At 44.0% G+C, this 16,950-nt stretch overlaps 1 protein-coding gene across 4 annotated transcripts in view; it reads right to left on the minus strand.

Annotated features, from left to right (window-relative positions):
• Positions 1–16,392, minus strand: part of LOC117740116 (ceramide transfer protein-like) — a 17,120-nt gene extending 728 nt beyond the window's left edge. Inside the window, exons 1-18 of one of the 4 annotated variants that reach the window (XM_034546300.1) lie at positions 16,251–16,383; positions 16,013–16,137; positions 14,344–14,478; positions 8,202–8,318; positions 7,987–8,052; positions 5,716–5,823; positions 5,387–5,525; positions 4,383–4,466; positions 3,877–4,034; positions 3,668–3,760; positions 3,488–3,574; positions 3,297–3,389; positions 2,790–2,885; positions 2,408–2,540; positions 2,078–2,148; positions 1,841–1,969; positions 1,618–1,747; positions 1–894 (exon numbers count right to left, since the gene is read on the minus strand). The exon at positions 1–894 is cut by the window's left edge and continues 728 nt beyond it. In XM_034546300.1, the coding sequence (XP_034402191.1) occupies positions 767–894; positions 1,618–1,747; positions 1,841–1,969; positions 2,078–2,148; positions 2,408–2,540; positions 2,790–2,885; positions 3,297–3,389; positions 3,488–3,574; positions 3,668–3,760; positions 3,877–4,034; positions 4,383–4,466; positions 5,387–5,525; positions 5,716–5,823; positions 7,987–8,052; positions 8,202–8,318; positions 14,344–14,478; positions 16,013–16,123 (1,878 nt within the window). In that variant the 5' untranslated portion in view covers positions 16,124–16,137; positions 16,251–16,383 and the 3' untranslated portion in view covers positions 1–766. Of the gene's footprint in view, positions 895–1,617; positions 1,748–1,840; positions 1,970–2,077; positions 2,149–2,407; positions 2,541–2,789; positions 2,886–3,296; positions 3,390–3,487; positions 3,575–3,667; positions 3,761–3,876; positions 4,035–4,382; positions 4,467–5,386; positions 5,526–5,715; positions 5,824–7,986; positions 8,053–8,201; positions 8,319–14,343; positions 14,479–16,012 lie in introns of all 4 variants that reach the window. The other 3 variants (XM_034546301.1, XM_034546299.1, XM_034546302.1) reach the window with 3 other exon arrangements.
• Between the last annotated feature and the right edge of the window lie 558 nt (positions 16,393–16,950).

A 16,950-nucleotide genomic window follows, 5' to 3' on the forward strand; every position in this document is an offset into this window, starting at 1 on the left:
CCTTAGATCATAGGGGTCACGGGGGCTTCATGACGGCCCTCTGGACTTAAAAATCAAAATCGGTGATAATCAACTAGAAGAAAAAAAAGATGGCAGCTTTAAAAATAAAGCTGGGAAAACAACATAAAATAGAAGCTATTAAATGGAAAGAATAAAACATTTCAGTCTATTAGCAAAGGTCGTCTCTTTTTTCTATTTTCTTTACAAACTTCTTATAGAACATACATACATACATACATTTATATATATTAATATATCTGTCAGAAAAGAGACAAGTCGGTCTCCGACATGAGCGTTGAAGATGGCGTCAGCCGTGAGCTTCTGGGGAGGGAGGGAAGGAAGGAAAGGAAGGAAGGAAGGAAGGAAGGAGGACCGGGTTCCCCGCTGGGAGCATGTTCTCGACAGGAGGGTTCTCTCGTGACATCGTCTCCGATTGAATAAAAGCCAATTAGTATTTTATCACAAAATAAAAACAAGCAGCAATCAATTAACTCAAAGAATATTCTTTCTGATGAACGTGTCCCTCTCAGAGGTCAAGGGTCGTCTCGCAGGTGTTGGAATGCAGCCGCCGTGATGGGCCCTCTTCTTGAGTAGCTAAAAGGAAACTGGGAGGGGAGGGAAACCCAGTTGGAGGAGGCGGACCGGTCCCAGCAGCAGCAGACAGTCGTTCTTGTCCTTTTGCGGCGTCTCAACACCGAAGCGAAGGGGAGGAGTCACGGCATCACGTCGCCGGTTGATTGGTCCAGTTCGGGGGAAGGGTGGGGCCTCAGAATAAGATGGGCTTGCCGGCAGTTTTCTCCTGGACGTAGGAGGTGAAGCGCTTGAGGAACTTGGGGTACTCCCTCTTCGCCACGGCCCTGAGCACGGAGGCCGGAGCCCAGCCCCCCGGGTTCACTGCAGAGACAAGAGACCGGACTGAGCTGGAAGGTTCCAACTGAACAGCACGACATAACTCGGCAACATTTACTCTTTATGAACCCATTTATAAGTAATAGTGATACCATAAATATGTCATACTTTCTGATGTTTTTTTTAATGTTTTTTTTAAATTTTTTTTAATCACATACTTTACTATTTTCTGTCACATTCTAAATAATAATAAATAAAAGAAAAGCCATTTAAAAGTAGGGAATTTTATAAAAGTTTCCCAAAAAATATATATTAAAAGGCCATAACAATGTCAGTTGTTGAGGTTATTAAGTATAAAATATAATTTAATAAAAGGTCATAGTTGTCGTATGTTGTAAAAAACAAACAAAAAAACTAGTTTAGTACGTTATGAAAAGGTAATATAAATAGATATTCTAACTATACTTTATGACATTTTGATGATTTGTTATGGCACACGACACTACAATTTATTAGTTACATTTGTATGACTGTACAATTACTTTTTAAGGACATAATATATTATATACTATACTAAAAAGACCTAATAAAAAATTGTATTTCCAATATAAATTCTACTTTATAGTTTGTTTGTCCAGGCACCCAAAAGAATGCTTACTTTAAGATCTTTTGGATACTTTCAAAAAGCCTTTTCTAAGGCTTTTAAGGACCCGTAAATAACCTGAAGTTTAAACCCAATCTAATCCAGCAGCACAGGTCGATACCCACCGTTGGCGACGTAGGTGATTTTACACAGGATGTTGTCTCTGCTGATCTCTTTGTCGCCCTCTGGTGGGCTGACCAGGGTCTGACAGATCATGCCGATGTTGATCTTGGCCCGGACACAGCGGCTGGACGGCTGTGGGGACGGCGGCACGGAGGGTAAAGAGTCATTCAGGGTAATCACATAAAGTCCTCATCGAGCGAGTGAAACGCAACTCGATGGGCTCACCTGGGCGTCGTCGTGGTCCACGGAGAAGTTGCAGACCAGCCAGGTGTCCGGGTCGTTCTCATTGCTGGCCATGATCTTCCTCATGGCGGACAGGTACAGCACGTCCCTCTGAGAGGCAGGCCACACCCTCTGCAGGCGCAGACCATTTGTCATCACTTTCAGATTCCACACACACACACACACACACACACACACACACACACAGGCAAACAGATCCATCCCAGCGGCGACGCTCACCTTGTGCGTCTGAAACACGATGGCCACGTTGTCCGACAGCGTCTCCACGACGTTGAAGTTTTCAATCGTGGCTGAAAGAGGCAGAGAACATGTTACAAATAAAGTTTTTTCTTTATTTAAACTCGGTCCTCTCAAAGTGGTCTCGGTCCGAATGGCTTAAAGTGGTGTATCTAATGCTGCTGCACACTCCTCAAACTGTTGCCATGGGTTACCCCCTCCCTTGTCTGCACAATCAGAGTAACAGTTACTGTGTTTTGACATCCACTATTGTACTAATATGTGTAAAGAAAGACTGCCCTCTAGCGGCCAGAGTGGGTTGGGAGGACTTACTCTCCCAGTCGTTGCGGTAGGTCGTGTCCCAGAAGTAGTGGCAGACCTCGTGACCCGTCACCCCCTTTACCGAATGGGTGGCCTTCAGCGGGTCCAAAACAATCCCATTTTCTTCCACCTCTCTCCTGTACACCTGCACACACACACACACACACACACACACACACACACACACACACGGGAAATTAGGTTAAATCATTTTCTAATGTTGTGGATGTTATATTTGAGTTGAAGAGAACACATTAGGTCCAATAGTTCCAGATAAATGTTATTTCAAGAACACTTGAGACTTATGTGAATAATTTCCTACTTTAGTGACATAAATATCACTAAAGTCACAGTGAGAGGAACCTGAATTACATCTTTTTACAAATCCTCATACCTTCATTTCTCCCTCTTCCACAACCAGCTGCCAGTTTGCGTCTCCACCAACGTCCTGCAGTGAGTAGGTCATGTGACTCTGCACCATCTCCTCTACCTATAACACGAGGCCGGGCACAGAGAGAGAGAGAGAGAGAGAGAGAGAGAGAGAGAGAGAAAGACCATTACAAAACGACGACTCGGCATGACATGATAGAAAGTCTACACGTCTAGTTTTAAGAGGAACTAAATCTAAAAAACGCAAAGCATTGATGTGTAGAGCCGGACTATATTTGAACATGCAGGTCTTTAAACATTAGCAATTATTAATTCACACGGATGTACCGGGAGCTCGTGCTTTATGCCGCCATCTATTAATGATGAAGCCCACGCCGTTAATGGGGGGTGGGGGGGAAGGGGACGGCGGATAAAAACACAAAGAAGAGACGAGATGAAAGAAGAATGGAGGTGTGATGAAAGTAGCTCGTGGGCGTGAACAGTTTTAAGGGGGTTAAAGGTCATCGCTTACCTTGTCGGAGTACCTGTGCGTGCCGATGCTGGAGTAGACGTCTCCGGGGGGAACCGGGCTGGATCGCTGCAATCTTATCTTCTCCGTGTGGGACTGGACACAAACAACGACGACAATCCCACGACTTTTTTTAATATACGCGACCATCAAAGCCATCGACTCGCACCTTCAAGTTGACACCGGCGCCTCACCTGCTCTTCTATTTTGTCCTGTCGGTCGAGAGCGGCTTCGACCGCATCGAAGAACTCGTCCTCGTTGATGAGGCTGTTTGGACCCTCCTGACGACGAGGTGGAGAGGGAACGTTACTTCAAAAAGGTTCTGACACAAACACAAACGCCCTGCTGCATTGTGGGTGAATTCTATACTTCACCTCATAATCTGGACCTCCAAAGTGAGACTTTTTCTTCAACTCATTCAGGGCGGATTTGTAGCCCTCCTCTATTCTACGCCGCTTCTCCATCTCCTACAAACACAGAATCATTAAAATACCTGCTCCTCTACTAAAACTTTGAAAAAACAAACAATAACATTTTTTAAAAAAGCATGCAATAAGGCTAATTAGATCCAAACGCCGCTCACCTTATCCACTCGTTTTTGCCAGCTGTCTTCTCTCTTCACCATGAGGTCGATACAGTGGGACAACGTGGCCAAGATCCCAGCTGTGGTGGCCTTGAACGTGATGGCCTCGCCCTTAAAGTCTATGCCATTGATTCCCTTGGGACTCACAGACTGGAACACTGCATAGAAGAGGATATATATATAAAAAAAATATAATTTATTATTATTATTATATATATATATATATATATATATATATATATATATATATATATATATATATTTTTATTATATATATATATATATATATATATATATATATATATATATATATATATATATATATATATATATATACACACACACACATATATATATATATATATACACATTGAGACATTTGTCTATTTAGTGTTTTTGGTCTGTGCTGCTCTGCCTTAATAGATAACACCTTGTAGGGGCTTGATAGTTATGAACATTCAAGGTTATAGAAAAATACTTTAGAGGAAGAATTCTGCACGACTCACATTTCTCTTTGATGCCGTGGTTGTTGTGCAGAAACTCTCCGTCTGTCCGGGTGTTGGGGAAGTCGTCTTCATCGTCCTCCACGACTGGAAAAAAAAAAAGAAGAAAGAAGTGAAATCAAGTTTCAGAAAGGAAATGCAAAGTCGGAGCCGTTCCCTGTCGGGTCCCGCTGAACGCCAACCAGCCCATTCACAACTAAAGCTGCAGCTCTGCTGCGCTGGACAACATGACAATGGTCTGGTTTCATCTTTAGAATGGAGAGAGGGGGATGAGAGAGAGAGAGAGAGAGAGAGAGAGATGGAGAGAGGGAGGTGAGCAGAACAAAAGCAGGGCTTCATCCACCATGGTGGTCCGCGGGCGCCCAGCAGCAGGCGGCCGTGAGCCAGTGTTCATCCAGCCAAGATGGGGTGAGGGGGCTCGTAGAATATGTGTCACACAGACACATTCCAGACGAGCTCCTCTGAGAGTTTCTTTTAAAACTGAAAATATTTTCATAATCTAGATGCAAACTAAATATTCTTAAAATTAGGGACAAGTTAACCATATTTTTTGGAAGCAATTCACAAACGTCTCACTGTGTTATTCCATTTCCTCCACGCATTGCTAAACCTAATTTAACAGCTGCAAGACAAAATAAACAAGGCAACTTCAACTAACAGATGTTTTTATTATCTATTAATCTACTGGTTAGTTTCTTGATTTATCAACGAAGTGTTTTCACAATAAAATGCCTAAAAACTGTGAAAGTCTTCACTTAAAAAAAAAAAATCAAAAACAAAAAAGTATTTAGTTTATTATCAAATATATGAGAAAGTAAAAGCATTGAATCCTTGCATAGAGACGCTGGAAAATCGTGGCTTATTATTTTCGAATCGATTGACTGATCGATACATCCTACAAAATAAAAGCTCGACTGGTGCTGGAAAATGTTTTTTTCCCCCAGAAAAAAATAATCTTGACTCAAACCATTTGGTTACAAATGCGTGTAGATGTCTGCAGGTCTTACTTTTATCCCTCTGCAGCTCATCCTTCGTCACGGCGTCCGAACAGCCGTCAAAGTATTTCTGAAGCGTGTCCACCTGCCGGCACAAGATATCTCTGAAGGTCTCCATCTCCGACAGCTTCTCTCTCAGGCTGTGACCCTTCTTAAGAGACAAGAACGCGGTTAGGCCTTTGTTTACAATTACACGGACCACAATTCAACCTGGAATGACCCGCTAACTGTGTAAAAACAACAGAATGTGTGTGTGTGTGATAATTCCACTTGTGTGCACATACAAAATTTACAGCCGATGACTTATTTCACTGGGGTTAAACGTTAACCTGAAAGCTCACCTTGAAGGAGGAGGTGGAGGTGGCAGAGAAGCCACTGGTGGCCGACGTGAGCGACAGCATGGAGCCATGTCTCCGCAGACTAGACTCTGATCCGTATCCAGAGTCAGCCTACGAACAAACACACAATTAAATGAGGTTGTCACGGGGTAAACAAACTTAATAAAATACATTAGTACCATCACCCACAAAAAAACCAGCCATAATTCAGCAGTTGTGAGCCGCAGCTGTTCTGATGTTTTAAATATGGAATTAATCAGCGTGTTCTCTACCCGTGAAGCATCGCATTCAGGAAGTATTTTGAGATGGCGGGTTTTAAAAATGCATTTGTGGACATCCAAATATGTACACCAGTACGAACAGCCTTGGTAATATCCGTGGTGCTGCAGTGAAACCCTTCACACAACACCGTGGCCTCAAAAGCCGCAGAAACGTGACACACACATCCAGTGACCATGGCAACGAGGCAGAAACATCAACCGACTTCCCGTAAAGCCGACCCGTTCCCCCCCCCGGCCCCCCCCCTCTCCCTCTCCTGTTACACAACAGCCCCGGCCATCAAAACAGACGGTGCGTGACAGCAGAGAGAGAGAGAGAGGGAGGACACTGGTGGAAACAAGAGAGAAGCGTCGCTTCCGATTTCGACCACCAGGGGGCAGCGAAACATCAATGCACGTGCAATGGCAGTCTGCGTGAGCCAGGGGGGTTACTGTCGGTCAACAGCCAGAAGTAACTCAGCCTGCATTTGCATCGGTGCTGCTTATTGGCTCAAAGGTAAAAAGGTACACACATGCACACGTTCTTGAGATGCATGCAGCAAGACAAATACTGAGCAACTGAAGGAGTGTGATTATGTGTCGGGTGAATGAAGCCGAAGTGCACTCGCATGACTGAATTTTTGGACAAGAGGAGAAATAAAAACATGGCGCGGATTAATACAAAGTAAAAATGCTTTCCCTGAGCATAAAACAGACTTCTCCAGGTCACAATGTAAAGCTATGAAAAATTGGGCCTAAATGATGACGCGTTACGTTACTAGGATTGATGTCACGTGGCTGTCGCTGCACATTCTTTTGACGGGGAGGGTTTCCTAGAAACCGTTGTTTTCCTGTTTGGATGTGAGCGTTAGCTGCCGTGTGTTGGGTCTCCGTGGAGACGCTGGGCCGCTCAGGCGCTGCTGTGAGTAATGTTGGGGGTTTCGAAAGGGGAAGCGGAGCCTTTTAGGAAGAAGTGGTGATTCATAGTGGGTGGGACGGTGTGTGTGTGTGTGTGTGTGTGTGTGTACGGTATGTGGATGAGTCACGGTGGCTCCCTGGTCCTGGGACAAGTGAGGGAAGAGGGATGAGGGGGGGGGGGGTTTCCCAAAACGAAGTAAGCATGTGTGTTGTTTTGGCAGACGGGCTGAAGGTGTGGCGACCGCCTTCTACTCATCCATGGCAGACACACTCGACTATTGCTTCACTCTGGATTATGTTTTGGCTCCGATACAAACGTTCAAATCCGTATGAAAAGTTGTGTAATCGTGTCGTCTGAGACCGGGATGAATAATACACACCAGAAGCACTCGCTCATCACGCGGGATTCTCTTCATCAACAATGCAGAACATCACGTACATATTTGATGCTCGGTTGCTGTGTATTTATGAACATAAACCTCTTTTATAGGTCTTCGCTGCCTCCATTGTCGTCTCCTCGGCAGCCACCAGCAGGGCCTGCAAACCTGCTTCCTTTGTTCCTCACATTGAGTACATTGGGTGCTACTTTCGGTCTTTACATGGCTTTCCACACTAAGGTTAAACTTGTATTTTCCGCCCTGTGTAAATTTACTTTGTAGTGACATTTTAAGCAAACAACAAAAGCAAGGACACCTTGACTACAGTCCGAGCCGCCGCTCTCCTCTAGGACGGGTTACTCCCAAAGAAAAAAAAAAAAAAAGCATTAAAACGGTTCTCTCTCTGGATTGTTTGTTTTAAACAGCTTTAAATTCCCGTAACCTTTTGTGTTGCCCGTCTGTCAATGAGAAGGGGATTATCGTCACAATGCGCCGATTGTTAGCGCAAGGTTAAGACAACTTTCAGCCGAGCGTCCCCTTTGTGGAAAGCCATTAAATGAGTCATGCACCAATTGTGAAGCATCTAAATTGAGGACGTATGGCCCACGTTAACACACACACACACACACACACAAACACACACACTTGCTACTACAGAGAACTGTGCAGAAGAAGACGAGTAAAGCACTCATTTAGTTCAACAAACTTGCCAACAAACGCACCAGTGGTGGAGGGATGAATATTGTCCCCTGGATTCCTCCTTTCTCTCTCCTCCCCTCTCTGATAGTCTGATAGAAACACACACACAATAAGCACACACACACACACACACACACACACACACACATGCACAAATACGACCTCGTGTCAGGATGTGGTTTCCTTTTGATAGCAGCAGTTTGTTGTCCGCCGTGTTTAAAGTGTGTGTATGACTCACTCTGTGCAACTCCACGGAGTCGATCCACTGGTGCCTGTGCTCCGGGTCTTGTGCTCTGAGGTACCACACGCTGTCATTTACACTGATGTCCAGCCGGCACTCGTCAAACTCATGAGGCTGAAAGACAAAAAAAAAAGGACAAAAGGTTTAGTCAGTGTGCGTTCGAAAATATTACAACTGTTATGTAAGTATCTCCTTATCCGAATGCTCTCTCTCTCGACATCCGATAAAAGCAGAGGGATGATACCGGAGCAGTCTGAGCGATGAGAGTGCCGAAATACATTTTTATTTTTTTTAGCTTGCCGCCATGTTCTTTTTCGTAGAAAGAGGAAACACAAATCTCTCCCCCCCCCCCATCCCCCCGTTCAGGAAGTGCAAAGAGAGGCACATGTGAGGAGGTGGCGATCGATGTAAATAGCCATTAAAATGACACTGAAATAGCAAACTGCTTATCTCTCTCTCTCTCTCTCTCTCTCTCTCTCTCCATTACAATCGGTTTAGAAACGCGGCGATCCACCGCGGTCAAAGTGTCGAGAGTGGAATTTATTCGATGCGGGCCCTATATCCATAAAACTCTCAAGAGATAGAGGACGAAAGGGAGAAAAGAGAGTGCACCAGACGCACAACAGCCTCCAACGTTTCAGACAACGTCCCGAAGGAGTGGAGGATAAACGGGCCTTTTAAAAAAAAAAAAAGAAAAAGGAAACTTGCAGGATGGAGCATATTCCTAATGGCCCTCCAGAGCACCGTCAGCGGTGTGAAACTGCTGTGTCGGCGTGGCCGGGGCAGCATCCAGGGACTGTGTGTGTGTGTGTGTGTGTATGTGTGCTGGTAGAGGACGCAGGTGGAGGGAATGGTGATGGCAGCAATGGTATTTACCAAATGCATCAGGGCCACCTCCACAGGGAGGCTCGTTGCTAATTCACCCTCGAGGTCTGATGGCGAGTCGGGCTCGTTAGAAAGGACAAAGAAACAAAAGACCGACGGAGCAGGAATGCCAGACTGCAGTTACACTGGAGGCCAAAAGGGGGGAACCGCATCAGAGAAGAGAACCTCCGCATTCCTCGAGCTCGCCTCAATACAAAATAAAACACATCTGGGATCCAGAACTTGGAAGAATTGTAAACGCGCAACCTACTTCCTGCGGGGAGGGCCGAGACTTGTTCCACGGACGAGCGCTTTCAGCTAGTTTGATATATATATATATATATATATATATATATATATATATATATATATATATATATATATATATATATATATATATATATATATGTGGTATTCCGATAACGACGCTTTCTGGTAATTTAAATAAAAGAATATCAACATGGTTTTGTACTCGTGGGAAGTAAATACTCGAGAAATTAAATAAGCATCAGCGTGTGCTTGTTCAGACAATATTATACTTTTTTTTTTAATTAATGAAGCCTACTCTATTTAACCTATAAAAAGATGAACATGCTTATATGTATATTTACTGAGACGAGCTATAATAAAAACAGACAAAGTTGATCGTTAACAAATGCAAGCTTTTAGTCCAACACCACCCGGAGACCACCATGAGACCACCGGAGACCAAACCATTACTGAGCATTGTGTCGCTCCAGTGAGCTGGCAGAGGAATAAATGGCCCACTTCGGTGTCATTAAAGAGGCTTCATTGGAGGGGTGCGACTTGGCCAGCGTTGCCCGAACACCTGGACGGCACCGCGGCCAAGAACAGACGCTCACTGTCAATAATGCAACGATACGAGGCCCGACGCTGAACGCCTGCCAAACCACAGAAGCCTCATGTGAAAGTTATCGAGGAAACGAGAGAGCGTTGCATCCTTATCTTCACAACGTCAACAGCCTCCTCCTTTCTTAAAAAGCCAGAGCGACACCGACTAGCTTCAAAATCCGGACCAACCCACGGACCATAAATCTACCAGCTCTTATTTTTAAATTATACAAGTTAAAAGAAAATCGCTCTCCCTTCGTACGATTACGCCCCAGTACCACCGTGAGAAATGAGTGCGTGTGGATGGTTTAGTGTTATTTGGTTGCTAGGAAAGTGAGAAAATGGATTCCCCTTCGTCACCTCTAGGCGATGGGGGGTCACGGGCATACTGACTGGAAAAGCAGGATTGAGGAGTGAAAGCCTGCACTGGGTTTGGAGAAGGCTACTGGGATCCAAGGCTACAGTAAACAACAGTCTGTCACGGGAAGGTCGTTTTAGCCGCCTCGCACATCACGAGATGCCATGACATTGATCTCAGATCCTGGACCCGCTGTGAAAGGCAAGCAGACGGGGGGGGGTTTGTGTGTTCTGTCTACTTGTGCATGTGTGTGTAGGTTGATTAATGAACAACTTAACACACAGGTCAATGTAGAAGTCAATGAGGGCATGAGAATTTCTAATGCACAGTGTCGGCATGGAAGACCTCCAGCAGCAAAGCACTTTGGATCCCAGGATCAATGTTTTCGATTATTTTTGGCGAGTTAAAAAAAAAGAGGGTAGTTTGGATGTTTTGTTTTGTATTTTTAAATTGGAGTTGTATTACTTGTATTGGTCAGCGTATCGCCTCCAGTGGATGACGGTAAGCACAGCCCCAGTTCGGAGGAGCAGACAGGAACACCGACACTGGATAATAGCAGCAAAATGTATTTAAAAAAACAAACATAAAATCAATATCCCGTTTAAGTGTATACTATATTTAGAATATTTTCACCGCTTTATGTTGTGGTCAGAAGTGAAATGAAGGTGATACTTATCTACGCTCAGCAGAATTAACTTTGAAAAATTAAACTTACCAACTAAGTACCTCACACTACCCATCTTTTGGTAATTTTGGGGGATTGCGTGATCCTTTCATGTCAAATTATTATTATTATGAACCACGTACAGATCATTAGTGTCAAAGTGTTTGATGTATGGTGTTATGAGGGAGCATGTTGAGGACAGGACAGGACAGGGAGAAATTAATCATACGGGGCTAAAATGATTATGCCCCCCCCCCCCCCTTCCGGTTTAGCAAGAAATATGAATGCATTAAAACGATGATAAAACAGCTTTTCTGCCTCTATATTCTTCAAAAAGCCTCCCCTTCAGGCCTCTCCCTCCCAACCTGTTCAGAGCTGGCGTACGTGTTTGCAGTCACAGTCCAGAAAACCCAACAAAACGTCTTTCTCTGTTGACTCCGGACACAAGAAACGTGATCCCGGCGGCTTCCGGTGCAGGAAACGGTGACTTGTCTCGCCCCCAAGTAGTCGAGAGTGAAAAGACAAGGAAAAGGTTAAATAAACACAACATTCAGGTCTCTCCGGTGTCCTCCTCGTGACCCCCTGACGGTGAGGAAGTCACATGCTTTTGGAGAAAGAGTCTCCTTTCCTGGCTGAGGACACTTTTGCAATTTTCCACCGGAAGCCCCGACGTCATTCGTAGTGGCCTAAGCGACCTCCGCTTGACCTCAAGTGTGCGTTTCCTTTTCTCTTTGTGGCAGTTATGGAGATGAAAAGTGCCTCGAAGAACCACCCAGTATGTATAACTACTACAGACTCACTCAACACTTCCAGTGAGAGGGAATTCAAGGTCTTATTAACTGACCCTGGATCTAGAAATGGCGACAGTGGAAAGCAGACTTTCACGCACACGCACATCTTGAGTTAAGATGCCAAGATATTCAATTTCCAAAATCAACTGTCAATAGTTTGGTTTTCAACTAATTAACATTTCTATTTAACTCTAATATTTACTTATGGGATACTAAGGAGTACTAATGCCCCATGTGTTCGTAACATTAGTTCTTTGTGCACAATAAATATGTTGTGACACTTAATATTCACCGAACTGGATACCATTATTATGTTCCCCATGTTGCTGTGAACACACAAGACCTACCTTTACTGTTGTGTAAACAGGGGCAGGACAGACGAGCGTAACGCAATCTAATCCAGCGGCTCGGCCACCAATCCTCCCTTTTGATTGTGAAAAAGGTGTCAAACGGTTTCCAGTCTGTTGAAATTTGGAGTAAGCAGTTTGAAGCGTATGACCAATTGATTGCATTATATTTTAAACTGCCGAGTTTTCCTCACAGGTCGACCCGAGTTTGGCAACTGAAATCCGCGAATGACTCCCAGTGCAACTTAAACCACTTCCATTTGAACTAATTACATAATTACAGAGTGTTTGCACACCGGAGCTGCAAAGACAAGTCCATTAAAACTATTAAGTCGATATATTTTGAAAGTCAAAATGAAAAAACAAAAACGTTTTGCTGGTAGCAGCTTCTCAGATGTGAGCATTGAACGCTTATTTTGGACATTTGAAAACGGGCAGAAGATTTATATTATGAAATTCTTTTATAATTGTGATCTTTTTTTTTTTATTGCCATAGTATTAGTAGCAAAGTTCCTAACTTTGGGCCAAATTGAACCAAGTGTGAAGCGTCAGAAAAGACAAGAGGGGGAACTCAAAAAGAAAGAAATACTGTTGAAAAACAACACATATTGTAATAGCCGTTTGTGCAGCTATAACTCATCAATATTTACGCCGCAGACCTTTTGAGGCCCGTTTCCAGTGGAATGAGAAATGACGACAGTTGAGCGCCACGTGGAGGTTAATATTGACATAAGCTGGGAATGGATGAAGCTGAACAAATACGGTTAATAACAAAGCCTTCTTTATGCCGCACGGGAACAGTAACTTATTAATTTGACCTTGTTACTGTTTGGAGAGAGAGAGAGAGAGGGAGAGAGAGAGAGAATCGGTCAATGAATGTTCTGAAACGTGATGCGAGGTGGAACGATGTAAACAGCCGGCAGTAAACACTGACGAAGCGTTCGGATGCATTTCCTGTGCTTAGCTTTTGAATCTCTGAGACGCGGTATTATTAAAAGCCTGATTGGCATGATGGGAGTCTTTCCCTCGATGTGAGCTACCGCGGCTCTAATTTCTCAGTCCATCCCACGCAGCGACGGGACATTACTCGTCTCATGACGAAGCTCCCTCGGTTAACCGTTACCAACACAGCATGTTGTTTTGAAACCAAGACAGTCACCTGATGGGCAAACTACCCTCGAGCATAACTTGGGACATAATCAGGAGATCAGGAACACGTTTGAGAACGTCCAGGGTAAAGTTCCTCATCTGATTAGAACCGTCAACAGTGAGTCAAGCCTCAGGCCTGCTCACGGATCCGGGAAGCAGAGTCCTAGCCTTGTGAATTAAACAGAAACACATGGTGGACGCCTGACATCTGAATCACATCTGATAGATCGTATATATATTTCTCAAAAGGAATGTGGAGAGGGGTGTGGAGGAAAGCTGATGCGGAAACAGAAAAGTCCTTCTTTGCTCTTCAGATTTTCTCCTAATGCGCTCCTCATGTGATCAACTTATCCCAGTCGTGATGTTTCGGGCGTGGAATCAACTTTGGTTGGTTAGAATTGTCGTATTTCGCAGCACTGCAACGACCGGCGGAGCATTAAAAACAGGGAGAGAGAGTTCACCAGCTGACGGCTAACAGTTATTCTTTAGTTGATTTGATTTGTAATAATTTAATGTCATTTCCCCCATATTGCTGCTGATTTCCTGGTTATGAAAAGACAATGTCAACTATGATTAGCAACATAATCGAGTTAGAATACACTGATTCGCCTCTTCGTATCGCAGCTAGTCAACAGATATCAGGAGAAGGTCAAGACTCTAAACTGTACACCACATGTATCCACTGGGGTTATCACAGGCACGCAACCTAAACACCTGAACGCCACCTGGCTGTTTCTGAAAAGGAAGGTCAAACGAGAGCGACGTGTATTCTAGAGAATATCAGCTGAAGCTGGAGGTGAAGTGACAAACAAGGGTAGTGTGTGGCTACATTTGCAATTTAAATAAGCGTCCACAGAGCGGCCTCTCAGATCTTGAATAGCAGAGGATGTGTGACACAGGAGCGATGGTTCCCCGCTCTTACTTAAACGGCAGCGTTCTTTCTTTCAAAAAGACTCTTTGAAAAAGGGCCGATATTGCACAAAAGAAAGGCTGCACTCAAGACCCACAGCAACTTTCTTCAAATACACTCTGAAGCTTTCAGCTAAAAGATTGTGGAATATCGAAGAAAAGGGAAGGGCGCCGCTTTGTAGTGAAGGAACTCAATAGTACTCACAGTAATAACAGCTTTGCTGAGGCAGAGGGAACCCCGGCAGCCGTACTCGGTCTCATCCTGAGACTTGTAGTAGCTCAGTGTGTTGTTTTTGAGGACCACCCAACGGTCCTGCCATCCATGGATGTAATTTGTCCACTGAGGGGAAAAAAAGCACTTAAATGAATATCTTTGAATGCAGGGTGACAAGAAACATTTTAAAAAGCACCTACATAAATACAAATGCCTAAATTAAAAGGTCAGGTGTTTTTTTTTAAACTTCCGCTTTGGCTCTTTGTATGGTGATTTGAATGGTTTAGAGGCTGCACATTGTGTTATTGAAAGGTGTCGAGCTCACGTTACCAAAAGGAACATTTAACACCTCACCGCCCAATAAAACAAAACCATAAACGACAGCCTCGTCAATCACCACAGAGTTGAATCACCAACATTAAAAGTCACACACAGTATTTATTAAAGGACTGTTTGATTTAGGGATTATTTAATTGGAGAGCAGTTTGCATTTTCCTGGTAACTTAGTGTACATTACAACATAAACCACGTGTGTATTTTTGTACTTCTGGTAAAACTGAATTGATGTGGGATTCTACGGACACAGTAATCCTCATAGACTTATGACGTGAATAGGGTTTAGTATGATTGAAGAGGTGAGCTTTTCAGGATGCAGATCTGCTTAATCTCACAATATGCTCAGTTAGCGGGTCAGCGTGCAATCTGTTTAGAGCCAACCGGTGTACAGTGACATTAATGCCACATTAGCTTGCCAGCAGCTTAACCAATTAAAACTGCTCAATTTGGCCCAAAACAACATCTTGCACAAGTGAGCAGACTGCATATGGACCAAAAATGGGGTTACCAAGAATGTGTCTAGCGGGAGACTTAACTGTCTTTGTTTACCAAAACAAAACCTGATTAACAAGTGCATGCAGTGTTATTTACACAGTTAACAAGCATTGTTTACTTGTACCAGCATCCAAACTAAAATGTTTTCCATGCACCTTGCATACTGTGGTCAAATCAATATGTACAGCATCTCTGGATATTTGCCCATAACACTCACGCCATTTGCTGAATCTACATTTTGATGGTTGGAATAATGTGCAGCAGGCCTTTCTTTTAACCTCTTTTTGAGAGGGGAAACACTGAAGTCTGCACACTGTACACCAGGTAAAAAAAATAATAGCTTAACCGTGGCCACCTGAGACGAGTTCACAGGTCCAAAAATCAAAATACGGGGGAAACGATGCAACATGAATGAACCTGGAATGAACTATAAACAATAACCTATACCCTCATCACACTGTACACTAATCTGTCTTTTGCAGGGAGCTGTGTGCTGCATTACAGACCCTGCTGTTCAACGTAGGAGGAGGGGGGGGGGGGGGGGGGGGGGGGTTACCGGTCTAATATTCCCGAGCAGCAAAGTGTATTTAAATCATTCAGTTCAACCCAAACCCTCAAAATAGACACGCCATGTTGTGTCAAAGCCCGTGTTTACCTGCTGTCCTCGGTCCCCACCCCCCCCATACGTAAACAGACACCTCCCTGACAGTTATGCCCGCGGGACTTGGCAAGCGGCAAATAAAAAACACTTGAGATGAAATTCAGTTGAGCCAGTAAAAAAAAAAAAAAAAAAAAAAAAAAAAAGGTTAAAAATAAAAGGGTGACTTACCTTGCTGAGGACTCCGCTCAAGTCGACGATACCGACAAGATGTCCAGACTCATCTCTGGGCTCGACGTCTTCCTCGGAACCGGAGGAGTTCCAGCTCTGGTTGTCTGACATTTTCTCAATGCTGTCTGTAAATATATATATATATATATATATATATATATATATATATATATTTATATATTTTTAAATATAAATCCCTCTATTTCGTTCAGAGAAACGCCGCAGTTTCCCCCCGTACACTGGTGACAGCTCTCCCGTCCACCGCCATGTTCAACTGACGTCCCGCGAGCGTCTTCTTCTTCTTCTTCTTTTTCTCCGGTTGGGGTGTCCGCGAGCCGCGAGCGCGTGTTCCAGCTTGTGTGGTGCGCAGGGGCGCTGGCTGCGCTGACGTCACCAAATTTACTCCCCGACGGGAAGCAGGCTCCTCCCCCACCCCCTCTCTCTCTCTCTCTCTCTCCTCGACCCCTCCCCTCCCTGTTTACATGGCACTGAAAATAGACCCGAGAAGCACAAGGAAATAGAGCAGGAGTACAGGAAAAATAGGCCAGGAGGGCAACAGCGTGATGCTCCAGATTAACAAAGGTGCAACTATTAACCTCATTTAGCTTTAGCACGCTGGAAGGGAGTCCCTGGACTCGATTTAGTCACCTTTACAGTGCCATTCTTTCACCAAAACACTAGCATTTACATTTTTATTGCACTTTTACTGAAGGCTTGCATCATTTGAGTTGGTATGGACCCTGTGCTCCCGAACAAATAATGTAATTTACATGAGTTTCACTTGTTATATATTGTATTATATACATTTCCTCATTCTTTATTTATCTCTACATTGTCATCAAGAGTTTTTAACAGTCAAAGAGTGAGTTTATCGACTTGACCCAGACGGTGTCATCACCTATTGATTCACCTGTTGCTCAACTGAACATGTGGAGGTG

This window comes from Cyclopterus lumpus, chromosome 12, assembly GCF_009769545.1.
Source record: "Cyclopterus lumpus isolate fCycLum1 chromosome 12, fCycLum1.pri, whole genome shotgun sequence".
In the NCBI taxonomy this organism is placed as follows: domain Eukaryota; kingdom Metazoa; phylum Chordata; class Actinopteri; order Perciformes; family Cyclopteridae; genus Cyclopterus; species Cyclopterus lumpus.